This window comes from Eupeodes corollae, chromosome 1 (genome assembly GCF_945859685.1).
Source record: "Eupeodes corollae chromosome 1, idEupCoro1.1, whole genome shotgun sequence".
NCBI lineage: Eukaryota > Metazoa > Arthropoda > Insecta > Diptera > Syrphidae > Eupeodes > Eupeodes corollae.
The window spans coordinates 116,379,973-116,401,349 of NC_079147.1; the positions used below are offsets into that span (position 1 = coordinate 116,379,973).

The window sequence follows — 21,377 nt, forward strand, 5'->3', positions numbered from 1 at the left end:
ATCATTTTGATATTCAAAACTTAAAACCAATGTGCATCGGTATCTCCTCTTTAATCCTTCCTTATTTTCTTAAAACTCGCACTGTGCTTAAACTTTAAACATGTTAATTATATTAATAACCCCTTAAGTGCCCGTTTATTATATAAAAAAAAGTTATGACAATAAGAAACCGTGATTTACAGTGTACCATAAAAATAGATCAATGATACTAAACATTTCCTTCAATCCATCAATTGTGGCAAGAGCTGTGTGGCCCCACCGTCTTATTAAAACCACAGCTCGTGTACATCATGGTTGTTCAACTGATAAACGAGATTTCAGCATAGTATTAAAAGAAGTACGGTCCAATTATTCCACCAACCCATAAAGCACACCAAACAGTTTATTCTACTTGTAAAGGTGTCGCAACATGCATTTGAGTATTATTATCACATCAAATACGGAAGTTTTATTTATTAACGTTTCCATTCAGCAGCTTTATAGCTAAACGAAATCTTATTTTCAAAATAAATTTGCATCATTTTTTGTTAAAACATTAGTCTTTTTATCATTTTACAGCAGAAAATATCGTTCAATGAACTCATCTTTGGAATAAGTTTAAAATTTGTACAAGCTAGAAAGTTTAAAAAATAATTTTTCCTGATTGAAACTTTTAAGCATATTTTGATCAAATGAGTCAACAAAATTTAAGATGTGGAAAAGACAAAAATTATATCTTTTAATTCAACGTATAAATATAGATTATATTAAGTAAAAATCATATTATAATTACGTTTCATTAATATTTTTTTCATTGAAATTTTGTAAACAAATGAAGTTTCACAAAATTATTGTAATTTGTTCAATCAGAGCCGGATTTAGGGTTCCGTGGGCTCGGGCCCCAAATTATTTTCAATATAAAGTAAAACATTTTTTTCACTCGAATTTTTAAATAAATAATTTATTGTGAAACCAAGTAGACTCCTTTAGTATTAAACAAACACATATGTTTTAATATAAACGGAAAAAAGAATTATCTGAAATCAAATTTTATGGTTAACGAACGGAACTTTCGAGCTTTTTTTTTGCCGAAAAATTGTTGACGATTTCGTTGAAATCTGAAATTTTGATATTCGAGAATTTGGTAGTAAAATATTGATTATTTTCGGGTCTTGCAACATCTCGTTTGAATCGCTCCAAGATATCGTTCCAAAATATTGCAAACAAAGCGGTTTCAAGACCGCTCATCTTCTGTAGAAGGTGCGTTTCTTTATTCCTCACGATGTCTTTTTGCTCTATTGGAAGATATGCTGGTTACAAATTCTACTCAAAATCAAAGAATTGAATAGCCGGTGGACAAGAGTTAGCAGCTGCCTTTCCCAGCAAAATAAAAAAATATCAACGGAAAAAAATACTAGTTGGAATTTGAAAGAAAAAAATTCCGAAGCATTCCCCAATCCGGCCCTGTATTCAATAGCTTTGCAAAGTTCAAATTCAAATATGAAATACATATATGTTAAAATATTTTAGAATACAATTTTCGATTTAAAACAGCTCGGACGTTATTAGTTTATCAAAGGGCCATGCAGTTTCGTATGTGAAACTTGTATTTCATAATTTTTTGTCGTAGATTTTTCGATATGTGTGTTTTAGTAATTGCAGTTATTTAAAAACTTTTTCCGAATGCAACTCAAAATATTCGTTTTTATTGGGTTATTATTTTTAGGATCTCTAACCAACATGTTCATTACAGAGCGTATTTTATTACTCCATTTAATTGTTTTCCTTTTATCAAAGTTAAAATAAATGTAGGTAATACATGCGGCGCGAAGGCCTGTCATACCAAAGGTCTTGATATCAATACCTGCCTGTGCCACCTATAGTTTTTTTTTTGTTACGGTTACTGCCTTTTGCGAAGAATTGACACATCCTTCAAGAGTGATTCTTTTTATGAACAAATGCTTTCTCAAATTACCCATTCGGTTTTTGTAGGTCTCCTCTATCCCTGAAATGACTTTGACGCAGGAACTAGGCCCTACTTCTCTACGGAACTACTTCGACTTTATATTTTTTATACAAGTATTATTTTATAAATGGTTCTGATTTAACGTCATTTCGTTTAATCCCTCAACCTTATTTTAATTTAAAATGGGATATGATGTGCTTTTAAAATTTGGTCCAACGGTAGCATTTTGTACTTAATTTTTTATTCACAAAATTGCGGAATAAAACCTGTTTCTTTGTTTATTAACATGATTCAACTATACCGGTTATCCATTTATCAACTAAATAAGTATGTGAACAGTATATTACTCACAACTCTTATTAAACAAATTTAAACAAAAACAATTATACCAATATGAATGCATGTAGGTACATACGAAAGTAAAAAATAATAATGATCGAAAAATTATTGAGATTAAAGTTAGACAAAGGCTTATAATAATTTCTGTGTTGCCATTGATGAGCAAATCTGATTAATGCATATTAATATTCCTTTTTGTACCTGCTTATGGAAAGGCTTTAAAATTAAAAGTGTAATTGTAAATAAGTACATAGCCTAATATTATACGTCTAAGCAATACGTCATTTAAAATTATGTTTACATATTAGTTAAAACAGACATTTCTAAGACCACCAAAAAATGATCATATGATATGTTTTTATTTTTTTGTGAATTTCTTACACTTATTATTATTTTCATACTAAAACAAGGTTTGTCTTTTGTTTATAATTTGAAAAAATAGGAAAGTATTTGAGGAGAGATACCGGTGCACACAGGTCCTTAACTTTTAAACTTCAAAATAAAAACATTCTCTATATTTGAATGGTAAACTTTTGAGCATTGCGGGAAGTGCGAGTATTACGGCTGATTTGTTTGCTGTGGGGAGAGGGGGAAGCTATGCAGCCGGCAAACCCAACAGAAAATTGTAAAATAGCAAAAGGAGTCCTTGGAATGGTTCAAACCTTTCGGTTTTACTTCTGTTGCTATTCATTTTAAATGTTCTTTTTTGGCTTCTGTCTAAAATACATTAATTGAAACACCTTCCTGTATATGCGAGTTATTTTTAAAGTTTTGAAGGAATGAATATTTGTAAATTACAGCGAGAACAAAAGGGGTGAAAAATGTCTTGCACCTTCGCCCGTTCTTGGAAATAATGGATATGTAATCATTCCATAAGAGGTGATAGGTGGTCCATATTTTTTTTTTTTTTTTTTTTTTTTTACACTTCAGAATTTCAGAAAGTAGTAAGCTTATAGCAAGCGTCAAACTACGATCAGAGGCTCATCATAAGTGCATGTGTTAGTTGTTAGTAAAAAAATAATACAAATATAGCCTAACACACGCACAAAATACAAAACAAAATTAGCATTTAACTATTACAGAACAAAAAATTACGATAGTGGAGCACTGGTTCTAAACAATGATTTTAATCCCACCTTATTTAAATTTAAATCTATCGATGAACAGTTTAAGTTATATAAAATGCTCATTCGACTTAAAGCTTCATTCTTGCCATAGTTAGTTCTATGGAAGTCAATATGTATAAAATCAAACGTGCGCAGGTGATGAGTTCCGCCCCGGTAATTCAAATGTACACAAGATAGCAAATAAGGTGCATCAATTTCACCATTAATGAGTTGATGAAAAAATACTAAGTCATTATTAACACGCCTTTGATGGAGAGATTGCATTTGAAGAAGTAGAATACGATGTTCATAGGGAGGCAGATCATAGGGATCTTCCCAAGGAAGACCTTTTAGAGCAAAGCGAATGAAATTATGTTGAATTGATTCAATACGTTTTCTATGAATTTCGTAATAGGGAGTCCATACCTGCGAAGCATATTCAAGATGAGGACGAACATGGCAATTATACAAAGAAGTATACTTAAAGTAAGTTGATTAGTTTTCTCGATGCAAATGCCGCTCATGGATAGAGGAATTTTGACAGGAAACACCAATTCGTTCTGAAACATTAAACTCTATACGTTTGAAAACTCTAGGGTACTGTCATCAGCAAAACATTTTAATGGATTATAACTTTATAAGTATTAAGCACTATTCACATGAGCACGACCAACGAATGAACGAATATTCGTCGATTTTGACATTTCTTTCACATGAGAGCTTTTCATTCGTCGCGAATGAACACCATTCACCACCAAAACCAAAACAGGAATGGTTTTTTAAGTAAGGTTAAGTACGCGCGATTATTTTATTCGTTGCGAGTGGGGATAATGTGGAACGCGAATAAATTTTGACAGTTCGTATCAATTACAATTTTTTTCGTGACGAATTAATTTGTTTTCTTAAATTTATTAATATATGATATTGAAAAGTAAAAGTATGCATCATACATCAAATAGAAACTTTATTGCTATCGTTTTTTTAAGAATTTGTGTGGAAATATGTCTTCAAACGTATAAAAACTCACATTTTGTAATACATTCGTCGTTCGTTGGTCGCGCTCGTGTGAATACTGCCTTAGACAATCGATTGTTTATGAATATTAAGAAGAAAGAAAACGGATCCCAGTGGAAGCCCAGCATTAATATTGTGAATTATGGACTTGCAACCATCGAATACAACTTGCGTTGAACTATTAGAAGCAAGCGTGATTGGGATCGTTAAAAGATAAAAAAATGGTTTTATCGATTGAGAATACAACAGCATGGATATTGAAAATACGAAAGGAGCCGAGTATGATGTTTTCATTAATAACTTTGGTACATTGTCCTATTTCGTTATTTCTGTTCTTGTAAGATTTTGGTAAGTCGAATATGGACGTCACAAGTCTTTTTAGCTTTTTTAAATTTTGTTCGGTTTTTATTAGTAGTGTGTAATTACCTATCATGTAGATCAGTGGCCGATACTGTAGGTTTAGTTTATTTTAAGTTTATTCTTATTCTATTTTCAATTCTTCTTGACAAATTGACGAATCGGTATTTGTATATCAATTCTCAAGTTTGCTGATCAACTTCCTTTTTTTGTGAGATACGAGTAAGAAAATATAAACTAGATCAACTCTAGAGTTTGAAATCGCAGGTTGAAGCCGTCAACTTTGATTGATTAAAAATCATGGGTTGAAAAACAAACTTTGTACATACATAAATTCAAAAATTAAATTAATAATTCATGCAATTATATTCATCATTAAAATATTTATTTTAAGTTGTTAAAATTACGATTAAGTGTATAACATACGCTTAACTTTGTTGAATTAAATATGAATACAGCCAGATAAAATTAATTCAATATCTAATTTACTCTCTAATTTTAAATTATGTACATATTAACATATGACTCACTACCCATACAAAATATTGAATGTGATTTTGACTCTTTCCCAACAATGGTAACTCTTTTTAAATATTCCATCAGTATAAATGTATGTCATAGGTTAGTTAGACTAAATTTTTAAACTTGTTTAATTTAAAGTAAAAAAAGAACCTGAAATGTATTAATATAGTTTAAATTCAATTCACAGCTTTGAATAAAATTAATTTTTCAATATTTGTTTAGTGACTGCATTGAACACAATGATGTCGAGTCCAGTAGTATTGATATTATTCATTTTATTTTTGTTCAATATTTCACAGTCGTGCGATATAACGAAAGAATGTCCAATAACTAATAATGTGACATGGGCAACCAATGGTACTATTTGCCATGTTTTTCGAAACACTTGTTTATTAGACAATGTTAACTGCCATCATCAAAATAACAACGTATCCAGTAAATATAATAGTTTTTTTGGAAACCAATATTAAAATAATGATTTTTTTTATAGAACTAGAAGTTATAACTAAGGAAAAATGTCAGCTGTTGTGCATAAGTAAATGTCCTGAAGAAGACGAGCCTGTCTGTGGTTACTATAGTGATGATGATGATGCTAAACGACATACTTTTAAGAATCAGTGCGAAATAGATGCATATGTTTGCAAGACTGGAGAACGTAAGTGCTTTTATAGACCAAGCCCGCTTCTGTTCATAAAATTTCCTAAAAATATGGATTGCAGTTTGGGTTTATAGATATATCTGACTACGAAAAGTGAAGATTGATAAAAAGTAAAATATGTATCTAAGCATATGGAGTAGTATTTGGATTATTGGAATGACTCCAAATGTGTCCTTACATTTTAAATTTGATTAACAAAGAAGTTTTTGTGGAACGTGAAAATCTTATACTTTGTGATCTATGATCTCGTATGTCTTCGTTACAACGTATAAGTCTGCACAGCTTTGAGTTCAATGATATTACATCTTGTATAGTCAAAACGGCATTCATTCTTTACTAAAACCGACGAACTTTAGCTTTAATCAAAACTGAACAATTTATTTTTATCGTTTAGCTTTCTTTGTTTATGGAGTTGGACCATGTGAAACACCTGATGCAAAAGATGAAGAAGTTGGAGGAACATAATCTCCAATTTAATGAAACCCTTAACTAAATCTTTGTTGAAGAAATGCACAGTCACACCACTAAATATGTTTTAAATTTAATATACTTAATACATATGTAAATAAATAAATTGATTTGAAAAGTACTTCCATCTTTGTTCACGAAAACTTATTGCATATACATATGTATGGATAGGATTTTTTTAATTGAAATTACATTTGGTCAAAGTTAGAAGATTTTCAACCTAGGTCTAGTTATCCTTGAGTTGAAGATGAAAATTAATAAAGATTTTAGAAGTATTTTTATTTTAGATAATAAATTATAAAAAATTTTAACCTATTAAGAAAATCGTTGTTTGTTGTTGTTGTCAGAGTTTCTAAATCATCAAAGCAAAAATATTTTTCAAGGAAATTGAATGTCTTCTAAAGAGGTTAAAGTCAAAATTTTTGTCGGACGGACCGTTTTCAATCCTTTCTACTTTTTTGAGTTTTGAAAACAAGCAACAAGTCAATGTACCTACATATATAAACAAATGCCCGATGAATGGAATCTCAGTATTTTTATCCCGATCATGAAACAGGAGACCCGCTGCTCCTTAATGTTGAAAACAACTTAACAGAATCTTTCGATTTCAAAAAAGGTTTTAGTTGTTGGTGGAAGTGACCTTTTCCAAAGTGATGAGAATATTGATGACGGGCTTTGGGTCAATGAAAAGAACAATTATTTATATTGTCACGACGACAATTGCCCGTTTTGACTTTTTTGGTTGCATATTTCCTAAACGAATAGAGGTATTGCTCAAATTTGTTTGTATCTTGAAAGAAATTTCCAAGGCTAAAATTGCGACTTTCAAAAAAAAAAACTTTTTTCAGGGTGTTTCAGAAATTTGTGTTAAAAAAAGAAGCTTTAACATTTTAATATTTTAATATGCAATCTTCAAAACCAAGTTTTTAAGTAATCTAAGTGAATTGAAACAGCAGAGCAAAAAGAAAAAGGACCAATTCGAGTGAAAAAGTGGGAAAAAAGTATTTACTTTTTAAATTTTAAGGAATTTTTTTCCAGTATTCAAGAATACATAACGTATTTTGGTGATACATCAAAAGTCAAACACTGTAAAAAGAAATAAAGACAAACAAATTAATATATAAACACTAAATTTCTCAAAAAATATCACCTAAGTCCGGGGAAATGTGTAATAAACTCATCATTGTTAGGGAGTATCGTTCTTTCAGATCTTTTCGGCTTCTCATATGCATAAGGAAGAAATAAGTGGATCCGAGAGGTTGCTAGCATGGTTAATACATGCTTGTATTCTGATATCCATATTTTCTTGTAGTTTTTATTTTTGTATTCCTGTGCTTCTTCTGACAGTTCTCCAAGTGGTAGTGATTGATTCAATGACTATGAACCAATATTTTGCCGAATCCTTGAAACCTTACTTGTATTCTGATATCCATATTTCTTGTAGTTTTTATTTTTGTATTCCTGTGCTTCTTCTGACAGTTCTCCAAGTGGTAGTGATTGATTCAATGACTATGAACCAATATTTTGTGTAGAGTAGGTGTAAGTAGTTTTTCAGAATACTTTTGTTATACAAGCTCTACCGTTTTCTTAGTATACTTCCTAAATTTAACTGCATTCACTACTTCTCTGCAATTCAAAACGTTCAATATTACGCGACGTTTCATTCATGTCTATGAACATCATCAGGTGTGGCAATAAATGTATATTTGCATTAATAAATTGGTTACAATTTGATAACATTTAAAAACTAGAAAACTTACACTTATTACATGAATATTGCACTTAAAAATAAAATCATTTCATTCACAACAAAAAAAAGGTTTAAGACATGGTAATGCGCTGTCATGCGATTTTTTAACATAGTACTTGAAAGAATAGTGAACGTCAACACTACAGGAACTATCTTTCAAAAGTTTATCCAATTACTAGCATATGCTGATGAGATTGACATAATCGGAAGAACTCAGCGTAATGTTAATGAGGCTTTTGTAAGTATTGAGGCAGAGGCGGCAAAATGGGGTTTAACGGTTAATGAGGGCAAAACAAAGTACATATGCTATCGTCAAGAAAGGACCTACAACATCGACGTCTTGGTCAAAACGTCACCATCGACAGACGTAACTTAGAGGTAGTCAAGGACTTCATCTATCTAGGCTCCACTGTAAACACAGGCTGTACAGCGACGTAGACTTTGCCAGAAGGGTAAAAGTCCAACGACTAAGATGGCTGGGTCACGTAGAGCACATTGAAATCGGTCTCCGGCCCAGAAAGTTTCGAATCCACACCCACAGGACAGCGCAGTAGAGGAAAATCGCGGATCAAGTGGAAAGTGACCTCACCCAACTTATAGCACGAAACTGGAGACATCTAGCTAATGACCGAGCTAGATGGAGAAGTTTGTTGGGTGAGGGGCTAGTTCACACAAGACTGTAGCGCCACCTTAAGTAAGTAAGTAAGAATGAATATGTCATTTCAACCGTGTTGTAGTACAATAAGATTGTTGTTGTAATATTGAAATGCTACTAATGTTCATATAGACATGGGCAAGGTTATTTGCTCACATGTTAATCCAAAAATCCTTATCAAAATTTACTATTATGTCACCTCATTCGAATAATACCCTTTTTTTCCAGTTCCAATTTGATAACATTTAAAAACTAGAAAACTTACACTTATTACATGAATATTGCACTTAAAAATAAAATCATTTCATTCACAACAAAAAAAAGGTTTAAGACATGGTAATGCGCTGTCATGCGATTTTTTAACATAGTACTTGAAAGAATAGTGAACGTCAACACTACAGGAACTATCTTTCAAAAGTTTATCCAATTACTAGCATATGCTGATGAGATTGACATAATCGGAAGAACTCAGCGTAATGTTAATGAGGCTTTTGTAAGTATTGAGGCAGAGGCGGCAAAATGGGGTTTAACGGTTAATGAGGGCAAAACAAAGTACATATGCTATCGTCAAGAAAGGACCTACAACATCGACGTCTTGGTCAAAACGTCACCATCGACAGACGTAACTTAGAGGTAGTCAAGGACTTCATCTATCTAGGCTCCACTGTAAACACAGGCTGTACAGCGACGTAGACTTTGCCAGAAGGGTAAAAGTCCAACGACTAAGATGGCTGGGTCACGTAGAGCACATTGAAATCGGTCTCCGGCCCAGAAAGTTTCGAATCCACACCCACAGGACAGCGCAGTAGAGGAAAATCGCGGATCAAGTGGAAAGTGACCTCACCCAACTTATAGCACGAAACTGGAGACATCTAGCTAATGACCGAGCTAGATGGAGAAGTTTGTTGGGTGAGGGGCTAGTTCACACAAGACTGTAGCGCCACCTTAAGTAAGTAAGTAAGAATGAATATGTCATTTCAACCGTGTTGTAGTACAATAAGATTGTTGTTGTAATATTGAAATGCTACTAATGTTCATATAGACATGGGCAAGGTTATTTGCTCACATGTTAATCCAAAAATCCTTATCAAAATTTACTATTATGTCACCTCATTCGAATAATACCCTTTTTTTCCAGTTGCAATGAAGAACTGTCTTTCTAATAAACAAATACGCCCCTTTATCTAGTTTTAAGAGAGAAAACCAGAAAGAACCCGAATTTACAACAACAAAACCTTTGCGAGCTTAGCAAGTACTAATCTGTCATTGAATATCTGTATTTTTCATTTCCTAATACAAGTTTGTAAGCTAAGATAACCTTAAGTTTAATGTGGATAAAGTTTTCTGACGTGTTTCAAGCTATTGTCAACCCATGCTTGTGCTACGGTGCCCAGATTTTTGGTTACTTGCCTCTCAAGAAGTTTGAAGCACTTCAGAGGCACTTGTTTAAGCGCTTAATTAAATTACAAAACTCAATACTGAATTGTGCTATCTTCGTCTAACGCCAATATTAACTCAAAACCTCAAATTTAAATACAACTTTATAATAAGAGCAAACAGTAGGTACTTGCACACAGGAATGGTTGAGAGTTGTAAGTCACTAGGCCCTGGTTCACAACGGACTGTTGCGCCACCCAATTTATTTATTTATTTTTATAATAAGAGCGATGAAAGAAGCCTTCACAAATCGTTCATGGTTAGGCTACTACAATCTTATGTCTCTCCTCTTGAGGAATGGAATCAGTTAGGTATCTCCCATGATACTTACATACGAGTAAACTTAATGGAGTCTAATGTGGATGAATGTAGAACATGCAGTAATACCTATAGGTACCTCAATCACCCGATTCTATCAGAAACAAACTATTTTAGAAATGAACTGTCGACTATAAGCCATATCTTTAGAGCACTAGTTGAAGTCTTGAAACTTCACTTTATCCCTCATCGTGCTGATCTACCATCAATCTGCACTTTTTGTAACAGAGGGGAAAAGGAAGATGTACATCACTTCATTGCGAAATTTCCAATATTACGAGAAATTAACGAAATATTAAATGGAGGTGTTGAATGGTCTACCCTGTATAATTTTTGTAAACATGTCTTCAATTTCCGAAATAGTTTCTTAATTAAATGCATTTTTTTAATATTGTTGACTTTCAATGTTTCAAATCATTTCCATCTTTTATCTTTTCTAACAACTTATTAATTTTTTTTGATTTTAAATTAATTATTAAATTTATTTATTTTAAATTGTATATTTTATTTCATTATGAAATGTCAAATCAGGCAGACGGGAGGATTGCCAAGTCTTTATTCTGAAGAATTTATATATTGTTAAAAAATTTAAATGAAGTAATAAAGAATTTAATATTAATAATAATACTAGCTTTAGCTTGTTAGTCATTTAAAAATATTCGAAATCTTAAAAGTGAAACTTGAAAAAATCATAAACATAAAACAATATTTACTTTCTACAAGAACAACTTTCTGTTCCTCACATTCGAAAATGTTCTGTGTTAATCATTGAAATATATTTTTCTACTTGCGACTACTTCGTATACTTCCGTTTAAATAATAGCAAAAATCTTATTTAACTTCACCAAGGAAGACTTGAAATATAAAACCACCTCCCACTACTACCCCAACCGCTGCCATTGGGATCATTCTTCCTCTGTTTAATTCATTTCTGTGAGGTGTTCTCAAGGATGTATTAATTGTGAATTCGCGGTTAGAAGAAGCCAGATTGCTTTAATTGCTTAACATCCTTTTCGTTGAGAAGGATAATTTGTTTGGATGGTAATTGAGATTACGGTATGTCCGCATTTGTTGCCGTAATAGATGTCTCCTGTCTAAACAAACTAATGGCTCTGTCTTACGTGTAGTGGATCTCATTTTGTTTTAGTGTCCAATGAGTTTCTTTGAAGTGTAACCACGGTAAGAAGCTTGTAAATGTTAATGAATTACTTAATTTGTTTTGCACAGAGTGCTCATGGGACGTCTTTGTTGCCAAATCATGGTCGTTAACAGTAAACTTTAGGGTTGGATGAAATGAGATTCGGGTTATTTATTTATAAGCCGTTTTATTCAAGGCGCTTACAGCAGACAATTTTTCGTTACAATGGCTACATGAATATAAGTAGACAATAATTTAAAATATAATGTTGTTAATACAGTGGCGGATAAATAATTGGAAATAATGAAAAAAAAAAACAATTATTATTTGGCAAGTTCTTAGTTAAACATAACTAGACTAACATAAGAAGAAAAAAATAAAAATTTAAATTTTTCTATAACAAATAGTCGACTTCTTCGGAAAAATAATGTGAAACGAGTTAAAGTTCTTGTTAATGTTGAAAGAAGATGGTACTTAATGCTGTAAAGGTTAACAAAAACTAAAAATCGTTTCTTATTAATTTTCACCACTGTATGCAGGTTTGTATCATATACAAATAAAAATAGTTCATTGTTTGTACCCTTAATTTGAAGATTATAAATGTATGGCTTTTGTTTCACAAGTTTTGCAGGCAACAATTGTAATTTGTTTTATTAAACTCATGTATGTATGTATTTAATTTGTTTTATACATTTAATATACTTATGTAGGTACATATTTTTATAAATATTTGATTAGTTTTTGTGTATCAATGTTTACAGTTAAAAATTTTAAAGTACAACTGTGATAAAAACTTTAAATTAAAACAAATAATTAAAAGCTGCTGAATCAGAAATTTTGTGTAAGCTTTTAACAATCTTGAAAGGTTTTTAAATTCATGGAATGGTTTAATGGTTTTTAAATTCATGGAATGGTTTAGTATAGAAATTCTTGAGTCCATAGGTATATCCTGTATATGATATAGATCGAGGTTCATTGAATGTTCGAGGCCTAAACATAAACTGAACTTCATGCTGAACGTTTAAAACTGCAAAACAAGAAATAAATAGAAAAAATCTTACTACAGTTCTTCAATTATGTATTAGTATTAACTAAAACACTTTCTGATTGCTTAAGAAACGAATACATTTTAAAAGTCCAACAAAAAAAACGCTACACATACGCACGTAATTACAGTCACATAAACATACACTTAAAACAAAATAAATAAACCCAAAAGAGAATGGCAAAATAATAATAATTTCCACTGAACAATCTAATCCGATCGGAGTTAAGTAGCTACTTAATGTTTCTAACATAAAAAGCAATTGCACCCTAAAGTCACACCGACACCACCATCATCGTACATTGTAGGTATTTAAAATTTTGAAAGTCCTTGGGATCTGCACCGCATTTAAAAAGGTCCTTGTACATATATCCACTTTTTCATTTTTTTTCTCATTTCAAGCCCAAGCTAAAGAAATCGGTAAAAGTATCAAACTGCTGAGCATTTTCGCTTCCAATAAGGACCTGCGATGTGTTGGGTGGGATGCTCTTATTCCCTTCGAGGTAAGATTTTTCTTTATCTGGCGCACCCTCTGCATTCGAAGGATGTATATGTGAATTTTAGAATTTCATCTGTAATTTTTAAGTGGTTTTTTTAGCAGTTACCGTAAGCATCACCAGGCTCTTTGCCTTCAAACCATTATAGTCCTGATGGTATCCCCATTCCAATGACAAAAAGTCTCTTGTCGAGTGGTAAGATTCTCACATCTTAGATATTTTGTGAATATGGCATTCGACAATTTATTTAACCCTGAACCTTTGTGTATAATAATGACATCGCCCCTGCTTGAATTGTTGCTTTTTTATTTGCATCCTGTATCCTTGATCGAAATTTCGTCAGAGGTAAGTAGAGTTTGGGAAAATCGCCATGTGCACCAATCGTACGGATATAATTCCGAGCTGAGAGTGTTAAAAATAAGCGAACTTCCTGAAAAGGATTTATACATACGGTCACATTTCCACTCTTATTTAAAGGGACGTAGCTCAAGGAATTTCGAATTTAAAAGTTTTATGCTGTTTGTGTTGTTTTTTTTTTTTTTTTTTTTATTTAATATCGTAAACGATAAGCTTATTTGCCATATCTAGAGACATTTATTCGTGTCTGTTAATTTTTTATAGCAGACTTACAATAGATTTAATAATTAATGAAGTAGTTCTAGGTATCTAAAGTGTGTCATTAAAAAAGTTATTTACCACTTCGTGCTTAGAAAAAGAAGCGGAAGAGGGAGAATGACAAAGGCCAGTTTTAAGTGAGGACTTTTTTACACATATACATACGTGTATACACAAAAAAAAACACTTACGTATTAAAATCAAAAGAAGGGAAAAGTTGGATGGTGGTTTAAATCACAGATTCAGCTTAAAGTTTAATGAAGAATATCGTGAACCACAAAAAAACAAGGGACATTGTATTAATTTGATTTGATTAAGAAAATTGTATATACGTTTTGGAGGTGAAATACGTATTGACACATGACCATGACGCAATTGTCACAGAAGCCATTCATAGAATTGTCTGAAGCCCTTGTGCTTTTTGAAAGACTGAGGTCATACGACTTATTTTTTTCCGTTCAATGAATTTCCTTAATCTTGAAATGGAATACTACAGAACTCTGTTATAATACTTTGATTTTATGTCCAAAACTATAAACCTTATCTGTAAAGTACAGGTGATTTTTTTGAAGAAAATACAATTTTCTATAAAATTGTGTCACATATTTTTTCAGTTTGTTCTGCCTCAATAATACGACGCACATTGGTCAGACTAAGGGATAAACTGCAACGGACAATGTCGTAGAGTTTTCAATTCTGTTCTTAGAGAACCCCTTTACTATATAATGCCGGATTTGAACTTTTTAATAAATAACATGGTACCGAAACACAATTCTTCTCAACTTCGAATCGTTTTTTACTTGCGACATATATAAAGTATAGGCAATTTTTGCATCCGTAAAAAACTTCGAACTGGGGATTTTCATAAAAAATGGGATTAAGATAGGAGAGAAGTCGAAAAAGGGGCTCCCGCGATTTCGTATTTTTGTCTGTTCTTGAACCTACAGCCTAAACCATTGGGTCAAATTTGGAAGTTCAAGATCAAAAATAACAGTAGTCCAAATAAACATTTTTTTTCGTATTGCTCCAAATGCCTACCATCACAGAACCCTTGCTTTGATTTTAAATTTTCTCAGCGACTCAACCGAATTCAATGATTCCAATAAGATTTTCTGTACTCTGTCCAGTAAATATGTGCAAATCATTTCAGATCCGCATACATTTCAGAGTACTTGTCAATTTTTGGGCCCAGTGTATACGCATGAGAGAGTATATTAAATGAAAGATTATGTTAGTTGAATTTATATCATTTATGATAAATATTTTTTCAAAACTAATGGGAAAGTTTCGAGATGTTTGAGATGGTTTTTAGAAGGTAATTAAGTTTTTATAATGTGCATATAACAACGTTAAAAAATAAAAATATGCGATAAGTTGCAATCCTCATTAGGATTTATCGAGTAGTATATTCCTTTTTGCTTATAAAGAACTGTCTTGAGAGCTCATTGATGTTCAGGATTCGAATGTGGGTGCAGTCGATTGTGCCAAAGATTTGCGTAATCCCACGGTTGCAAAAAAAAACATGGTAAGGTTTGTATCTGTGCAGAAATGGTTTTAATCATAATTAGCCCTTTTGGACACAAACAATTTTGCGATACGTTGCATATGTGACAAAGATTAGGCTGCCTGTTTTCATGGATATCCCTACATTAATGTACGTTATAGCGTTCCGCAATACCGAATATTGATCAATTTTAAATCATTTAAAATATTTCCTCGTCTTTAATCATCGCCTCTTGAATTGTTTCATATTTTCATTCGAAAATCTCTTTTTTTATCCATAAGTATTCATCTTGCGTTGTCATGACATTAAACCAAGCTTTTTACTGCTTTTTCCATCTCTATCCTGTAGTTTAGTTGTAACATGTTCTCAAAATTGTGGGAATGTTTTTTTAACACCAATTTCTGAAATGTCAGAATGACGTTTAGATACTAACACGGCTTTATTTTTACCTTAATACTCCTATGAAAAATATTTAACGCATGTATTCTGCCATAAAATAATTGTGTATTCTAGTTTATAAATAAGGTTTTCAGTATTAAATGCGTTGTAAAGCCGGTATGACGTCAGAGCGTAGATATTACGAGTTAATAAATAGGGCTGTAAGTGTTTTATATCCTTAAGGCTCATCTGACTACTTTGTTAGGCTGATTCCCTGTGTCAAAACTGGACAGTTTTAAAAAATAAAACCGTTTTATGATTTAAGAAACTAACTGTAACGGTCCCAGGATCTTTGACTTTTCACTATGCTTCCTCGATAATGACATTGACATTGCAAGTCAACAGAGTTAAATTCATTAGTCCCGCAGAAATAGCATGGTAAAGATGTTTTTAGATTAGATTTCATTTTTTTAAATTTGTGTCTATGAGTTAACAATATTATGCATGTTAATAAGAGATTAGTTTCCGTTGTTATAAAGCTAACCCAACTGAGAAAAAAAGGGACAGGAAGGCTCGCGATGTGCCTGACCAAAAATGACTGCACACAATTGCTCAATGTCCCAATGTCTAACAAAATGTTTGGCCACTCGTAAAACGACACAAAGAATTCTCCATCGTTCCTTAAGTTTGTTGTCAAGGACACTCCAGTAGATAAAGCTTACTAACTTACTTACTCCGGGCGGACCTGGGCCTCAACCAACATGCGCCTCCAGCCAGCATGGTCCCTGGCTAGCTGTCTCCAGTTTCGCACGCCAAGTTGGTTGAGAACTTCACCCACATGCGTGCGCCACCTGAGTAGATAAAGCTAAGAGAAGAAAATATGTCGTGTTGGTAACTTTTTTTCTTTTAAAAAACTATAAGAACTTACGATTTGTCCGATTCGGTTCGACGATTTAGTAGTCTTGGCGTCATATTAAGCCGAAAAACTTTTATTTTATTTTACACGTTTTCGGATCTTTTTCAAGTTATAAGAATTTTCAGGATTTTTGGAATCATATCTTATAGCTAAATCACAATCAACATTCGGTCGTTCCGACTTTGACAGGTTTAACAGCAACAATGATACCTCAAGCTTTGTGTTCGCTTAAGATCGTAAATATCGTAAGCTCGATTTCAACGTCCGAATAGATCTATTTTCTGTTTTGTCGCGCTTTGACAGCTGACAAATGTACTGTAATCACAGTTTTGTTTGTTTTATTTCCCATCTGTTTTTTAATTAAAAAAAATTAAAAAATTGTGAGTAAACTTTCTCCTCAATGCCCGGGGTTTGAAGCTACATTACGTTTTGCGAATTCTTAGATCGCGCTGTGTGAAACATACTTAGAATCCTATCAAAACCCTGACCAACCTAACCCTGTATTTTAGACATTAAACTGTCATTGATTTTGAAAGATTTCAATTACTACAACTTTTTTCAATGTTGATAACAGTTTTTCCGAAAGAGCAATTTTTTTTTTAATTTTATTTATTTTTATTTCGTATTTCGTATGAAAGCCCTACGTTACATAGCTGATATGACACCGAGTTCAAGCTTAGATAACTTAATTTTCAACATTAAATATGTAGCTTAATAAAGATATCTTTCATATTAATGAACTCCTCGTGTTACTAGTTTACCAGCTTGATTAGATATGATTCTGTCTGATTAACTAAAGTACAGTGAGAATGTGATAGACAGGTTTTAGACTCCGCTTTTCCTGACGAAACATTCAGTACATAAAATCGATTGGAAGACCCGTGTTGTGAGGGGATTACTGTTATTTTTTGCTGTATGTATTTGATTGCCTCAAAAAATGGCACATTTATCGTAACAGTTTTAATCTTCTACTTTTGTATGAAAGTGATTGAGAACGCACCAAAACTCATTCCTCAGCAACATGTTGTATCATTAAAGATTTCCACTAAATGAACATCTTTTGAAGCAGAAACATAGCTGTCATGACAACAAGGGCTGATTAAAGTGACATATGACAAATCATCACTCATTGAAGAACATAACAAAAAGAAATACTTATATTCACCTGTACAGAAAAAGTCACCCTAATTTTGTAGTCAATTTGAAAGCTATACCAAACCAATATTGCAGTTGTAATAGACGAATACATACTCGTATATGCAAAAAAATAAATCCCGGTCCCGAAAAGGCCTTAACTAGTATTTCATGCACCAATAGGTATTTTGCGAACCTTGATAGAATTTTGAATAGCTTACTGCTAACCGTACACGGGAATTGGAAGCTGGTTGACATAGTCGTAGTTTGCAATAAAATTGCAAGACTATGTTAGATATTTTCCTACCAACCAATCATTACCGTGACATTGAGTTCCCTGTAGTTGTCTGTAAATGTGAAAACGTAGCAGTTTAATCGATATGATAAATAATGGCACTCTCGACATTATTTGCTGTCATGGTAATAACGTAAAAAACACAAATATTTGAATTGAGCGTCAGTTCAGTTGAACCAAAAAGGTTATTCTATTGTGTGACAAGTTGAAAGGTTGCTCTCCGAGATACATAGGTATTAAGTGTACCAAATAAATTTGATTTTTGGAGCCGATTTGAGTATTCAAATGGTAATAGTCGGATGAATATTTCGTGATTCAATATCATTTTTTTATAACTTCCTCTTATATAAACAGATTAAGCAATGATAATTAGCGTAGATCCATCGAAGTTTTTTTTGCATCAGTAATTTAATATTCAGAATATTCAAAATATTTCCATCAAATAAAAAAAACGTGATCATGAGTTATTTTATTGAATTTGTAGAAACAGGTGCGTCTTACAAAAATTCTAACGTCATCTGTACTCTAGTTAGGAATTGAATGAATTGAATGGGGTGGCGCAACAGTCCGTTGTGAACCAGGGCCTAGTGACATACAACTCTCAACCATTCCTGTGTGCGAGTACTGATGTCAGGAATGGAAGGGACCTACAATTTTAGGCCGAATCCGAACGGCTAGTTTGAGAAAGCACTTTTTCATGGCAAGAATTACTCTTGAAGGATTTGTCAATTCCTCGCAAGAGGCAGTACCCGCGAAGATTAATTTTTTTTTAACTTAAGGTGGCACAGGCAGGGATTGAACCCCAGACCCCTTGCATGACAGTCCAACGCACTAACCATCATGCAACGGGTACTACTCTAGTTAAGAGCTAGATATTAATCTCATTGAAAAATAAAATAAAAACAATTTAAACACAATTTCACTAACATTATGCCCTTTATTATTTTCGATACAGTTGCACGTTCGCATAATGACCAAACCCCGTGTCGCAGCTCCCATTCATATTGCCACTTTAGGTGTTTGAAATTTTGTTCAACAAACAAATTACATTTGCTTTTGGAGGGATTCCCATTGGTTATTATAGGCTGTGTAAGCTACTTCAGCGATAAATCTATTTGTTTTCGATTTCAAAACTCATATTAACTTCCCATAGGAAGTTATTGTAATGGGTCCGATTTGTCGAATTGAAAATTTTGACATTTCTCGACGTTTCAAGGTCCCTAGAGTAGGAATACATGATTTTTAGAAAGATGTTCGTACGTCCATACGTCTGTACGTTCGCGACGTTTTTTGTTGTTGTCCATAGCTCAAGAACCTGAAGAGATATCGAAATCAAATAAATTTTGTTATACAGATAATAAGGCAGAAAAATGCAGAAAGGGCTCTCAAGAAAATTGCGTGGGTGGTTTTTTTTTTAATATAGCAGTTTAAAAAAAGGTGAACATTTTGGTTAAACCCAAAATGTCAAGAACCAATGTCGCTAGAGACATAAATTAAATGTTATATTATATATTGTAACGTGATACAAAACAATTATATTTTTGGAAAAAAATCCAATTAACGGTTTTTTTATAAATCAAAAAAACTGAACAAAAAAAAATCGTCACCTCGGAAATTTTACGAAAAAAAATGCAACGAAGAATAATGTTTTTGACATCTGATAAAATTTTAGGAAAAATCTAATTAACAGTTTTTTTTGTATTAAAAATAAAAACCTAAAAAAAAACATTACCTGAAGTTGGTAAAAATTGAATTTCGACTCAAATATCTTTTCAAAAACTTGAGATTATGGCTTCAAACTTATTTTATCGTATAAGAAATATTATTTTCAACATTCTGAAAAATCGAATTGACAGTTTTTTGTTTTTAAATAAAAACCTAAAAAAAAAACAATACTAAAACTTCGTAAAAATTTACTTTCGACTCAAGTAGCTTTTCAAAAATTACAAATATTGGCTTCAAACTTATTTTATTTCACAGAAAATATTGTTTTTGATATCCAACAGTTGATATCCAACAGTCCGCCCTCAAAGCAGTTCTTATGCAGTAATAGTTACATATCACACGCAGATTTAAACACAAACTTCGTGAAATCGATGCCCAAAAGATTGCAACCTGTCTAATCAATCGTTTGAACGAATTAAAACAAGACCGTATTATTGAACTGCTGTGCTCAGTACGACGACGCGACGTAACGGGTGGAGTTCGATTAGATACAAATAACGAAAAGCAAATATAATTGTTAAGGCTCCGGGGGAGTTGATTAAAGGTTACCCATTATGATAAAAAAGTATACCAACAAACACAACAATTTGCCATTAAAGCTTTCAAAGTCAATATCAATTTAAATTGGTTATAACAAATAACTATGGCGTGATGGTTAGTGCGTAGGAAGGCCATGCTAGAGGTCTGTGGTTTAATCGCTGCCTGTACCAGCTAAAGTTTTTTTTTCACGGGTACTGCCTCTTGCAAGGAATTGACAAAACCTCCAAGAGTATTTCTTGTCATGAAAAATACTTTCTCAAATTATCAATTTGGAGCCGACATGAAAACGGTAGGTCCCTTCCATCCCTGAAATTACTCGCATAAAGGAATGGTTGAGGGTTGTAAGTCATTAGGCCACGGGGGATTTAGGCTAACCGGAATAGTTAAGTTAATTTCGGTGAGCTTGTTTTTATTGACTGATTATAAAAGTTGACAGCATTTTTTTTCTAAAAAAAATTAGCTAATACAAAATTGAGATAGGTATTTAAAATTAGCAATTAGAGTATAATTTAACAAACTCCTTCGTTTGTAGAGAAGCCACCTCAAAAAAAGAAATGTTAGGTCTCGTATTATTTATGGTTGAATTACAAAATTTAAATTGTTTAACGATTACAAGGAGAAAGTTTAAAACAGTAATAAAATGTTTGTGATTATCCTGTTAAGTGGTGTTTTTTTTAACATTAATTCTTTAATTGAAGTGGACATACCCCGTAGTTCATGGGTGGTGAAATCTGAAATGAGAAACCTTTTCTGCTATTTGGTTGTTCATTTAAGCAGTTTTCTGTGTTTTTTTGTTTTGGTTTAATTTAAATTAATTTCCTTGTGTGAAAATAAGCCATCCGGTGGCGTAGAATTAAATTGTTTGTTGAAAAGTGTTAAGGGAAGGAATATTTTTTTCAACGTGTCTACTTTTATTATGAATTACGCTGAGGCCTTATTTTACAACCAAATATAATGTATCTCGTTATAATAAAGTTCATACAAAAAGTAGGAATGCCAATTTTATAGAGCTTAAGCCAAT

At 32.4% G+C, this 21,377-nt stretch overlaps 1 protein-coding gene across 1 annotated transcript; it reads left to right on the forward strand.

Annotated features, from left to right (window-relative positions):
• The first annotated feature begins 5,484 nt into the window (after nt 1–5,484).
• On the forward strand, nt 5,485–6,530 carry LOC129941316 (uncharacterized). The gene is made up of 3 exons (XM_056049916.1): nt 5,485–5,718; nt 5,774–5,938; nt 6,336–6,530. Exons 1-3 carry the CDS (start codon nt 5,523–5,525, stop codon nt 6,404–6,406), a joined length of 432 nt encoding a protein of 143 aa, XP_055905891.1. The 5' UTR covers nt 5,485–5,522; the 3' UTR covers nt 6,407–6,530.
• The last annotated feature ends 14,847 nt before the right edge of the window (nt 6,531–21,377 follow it).

Bases quoted from the DNA above. Each gene is read 5' to 3' on its own strand.
- LOC129941316 (XM_056049916.1), top strand. From the start codon at position 5,523: ATGATGTCGAGTCCAGTAGTATTGATATTATTCATTTTATTTTTGTTC. The intron at 5,719-5,773 runs GTAAATATAATA...TTTTTTTTATAG, and splicing joins TCAAAATAACAACGTATCCA to AACTAGAAGTTATAACTAAG. The intron at 5,939-6,335 runs GTAAGTGCTTTT...TTTATCGTTTAG, and splicing joins TGTTTGCAAGACTGGAGAAC to CTTTCTTTGTTTATGGAGTT.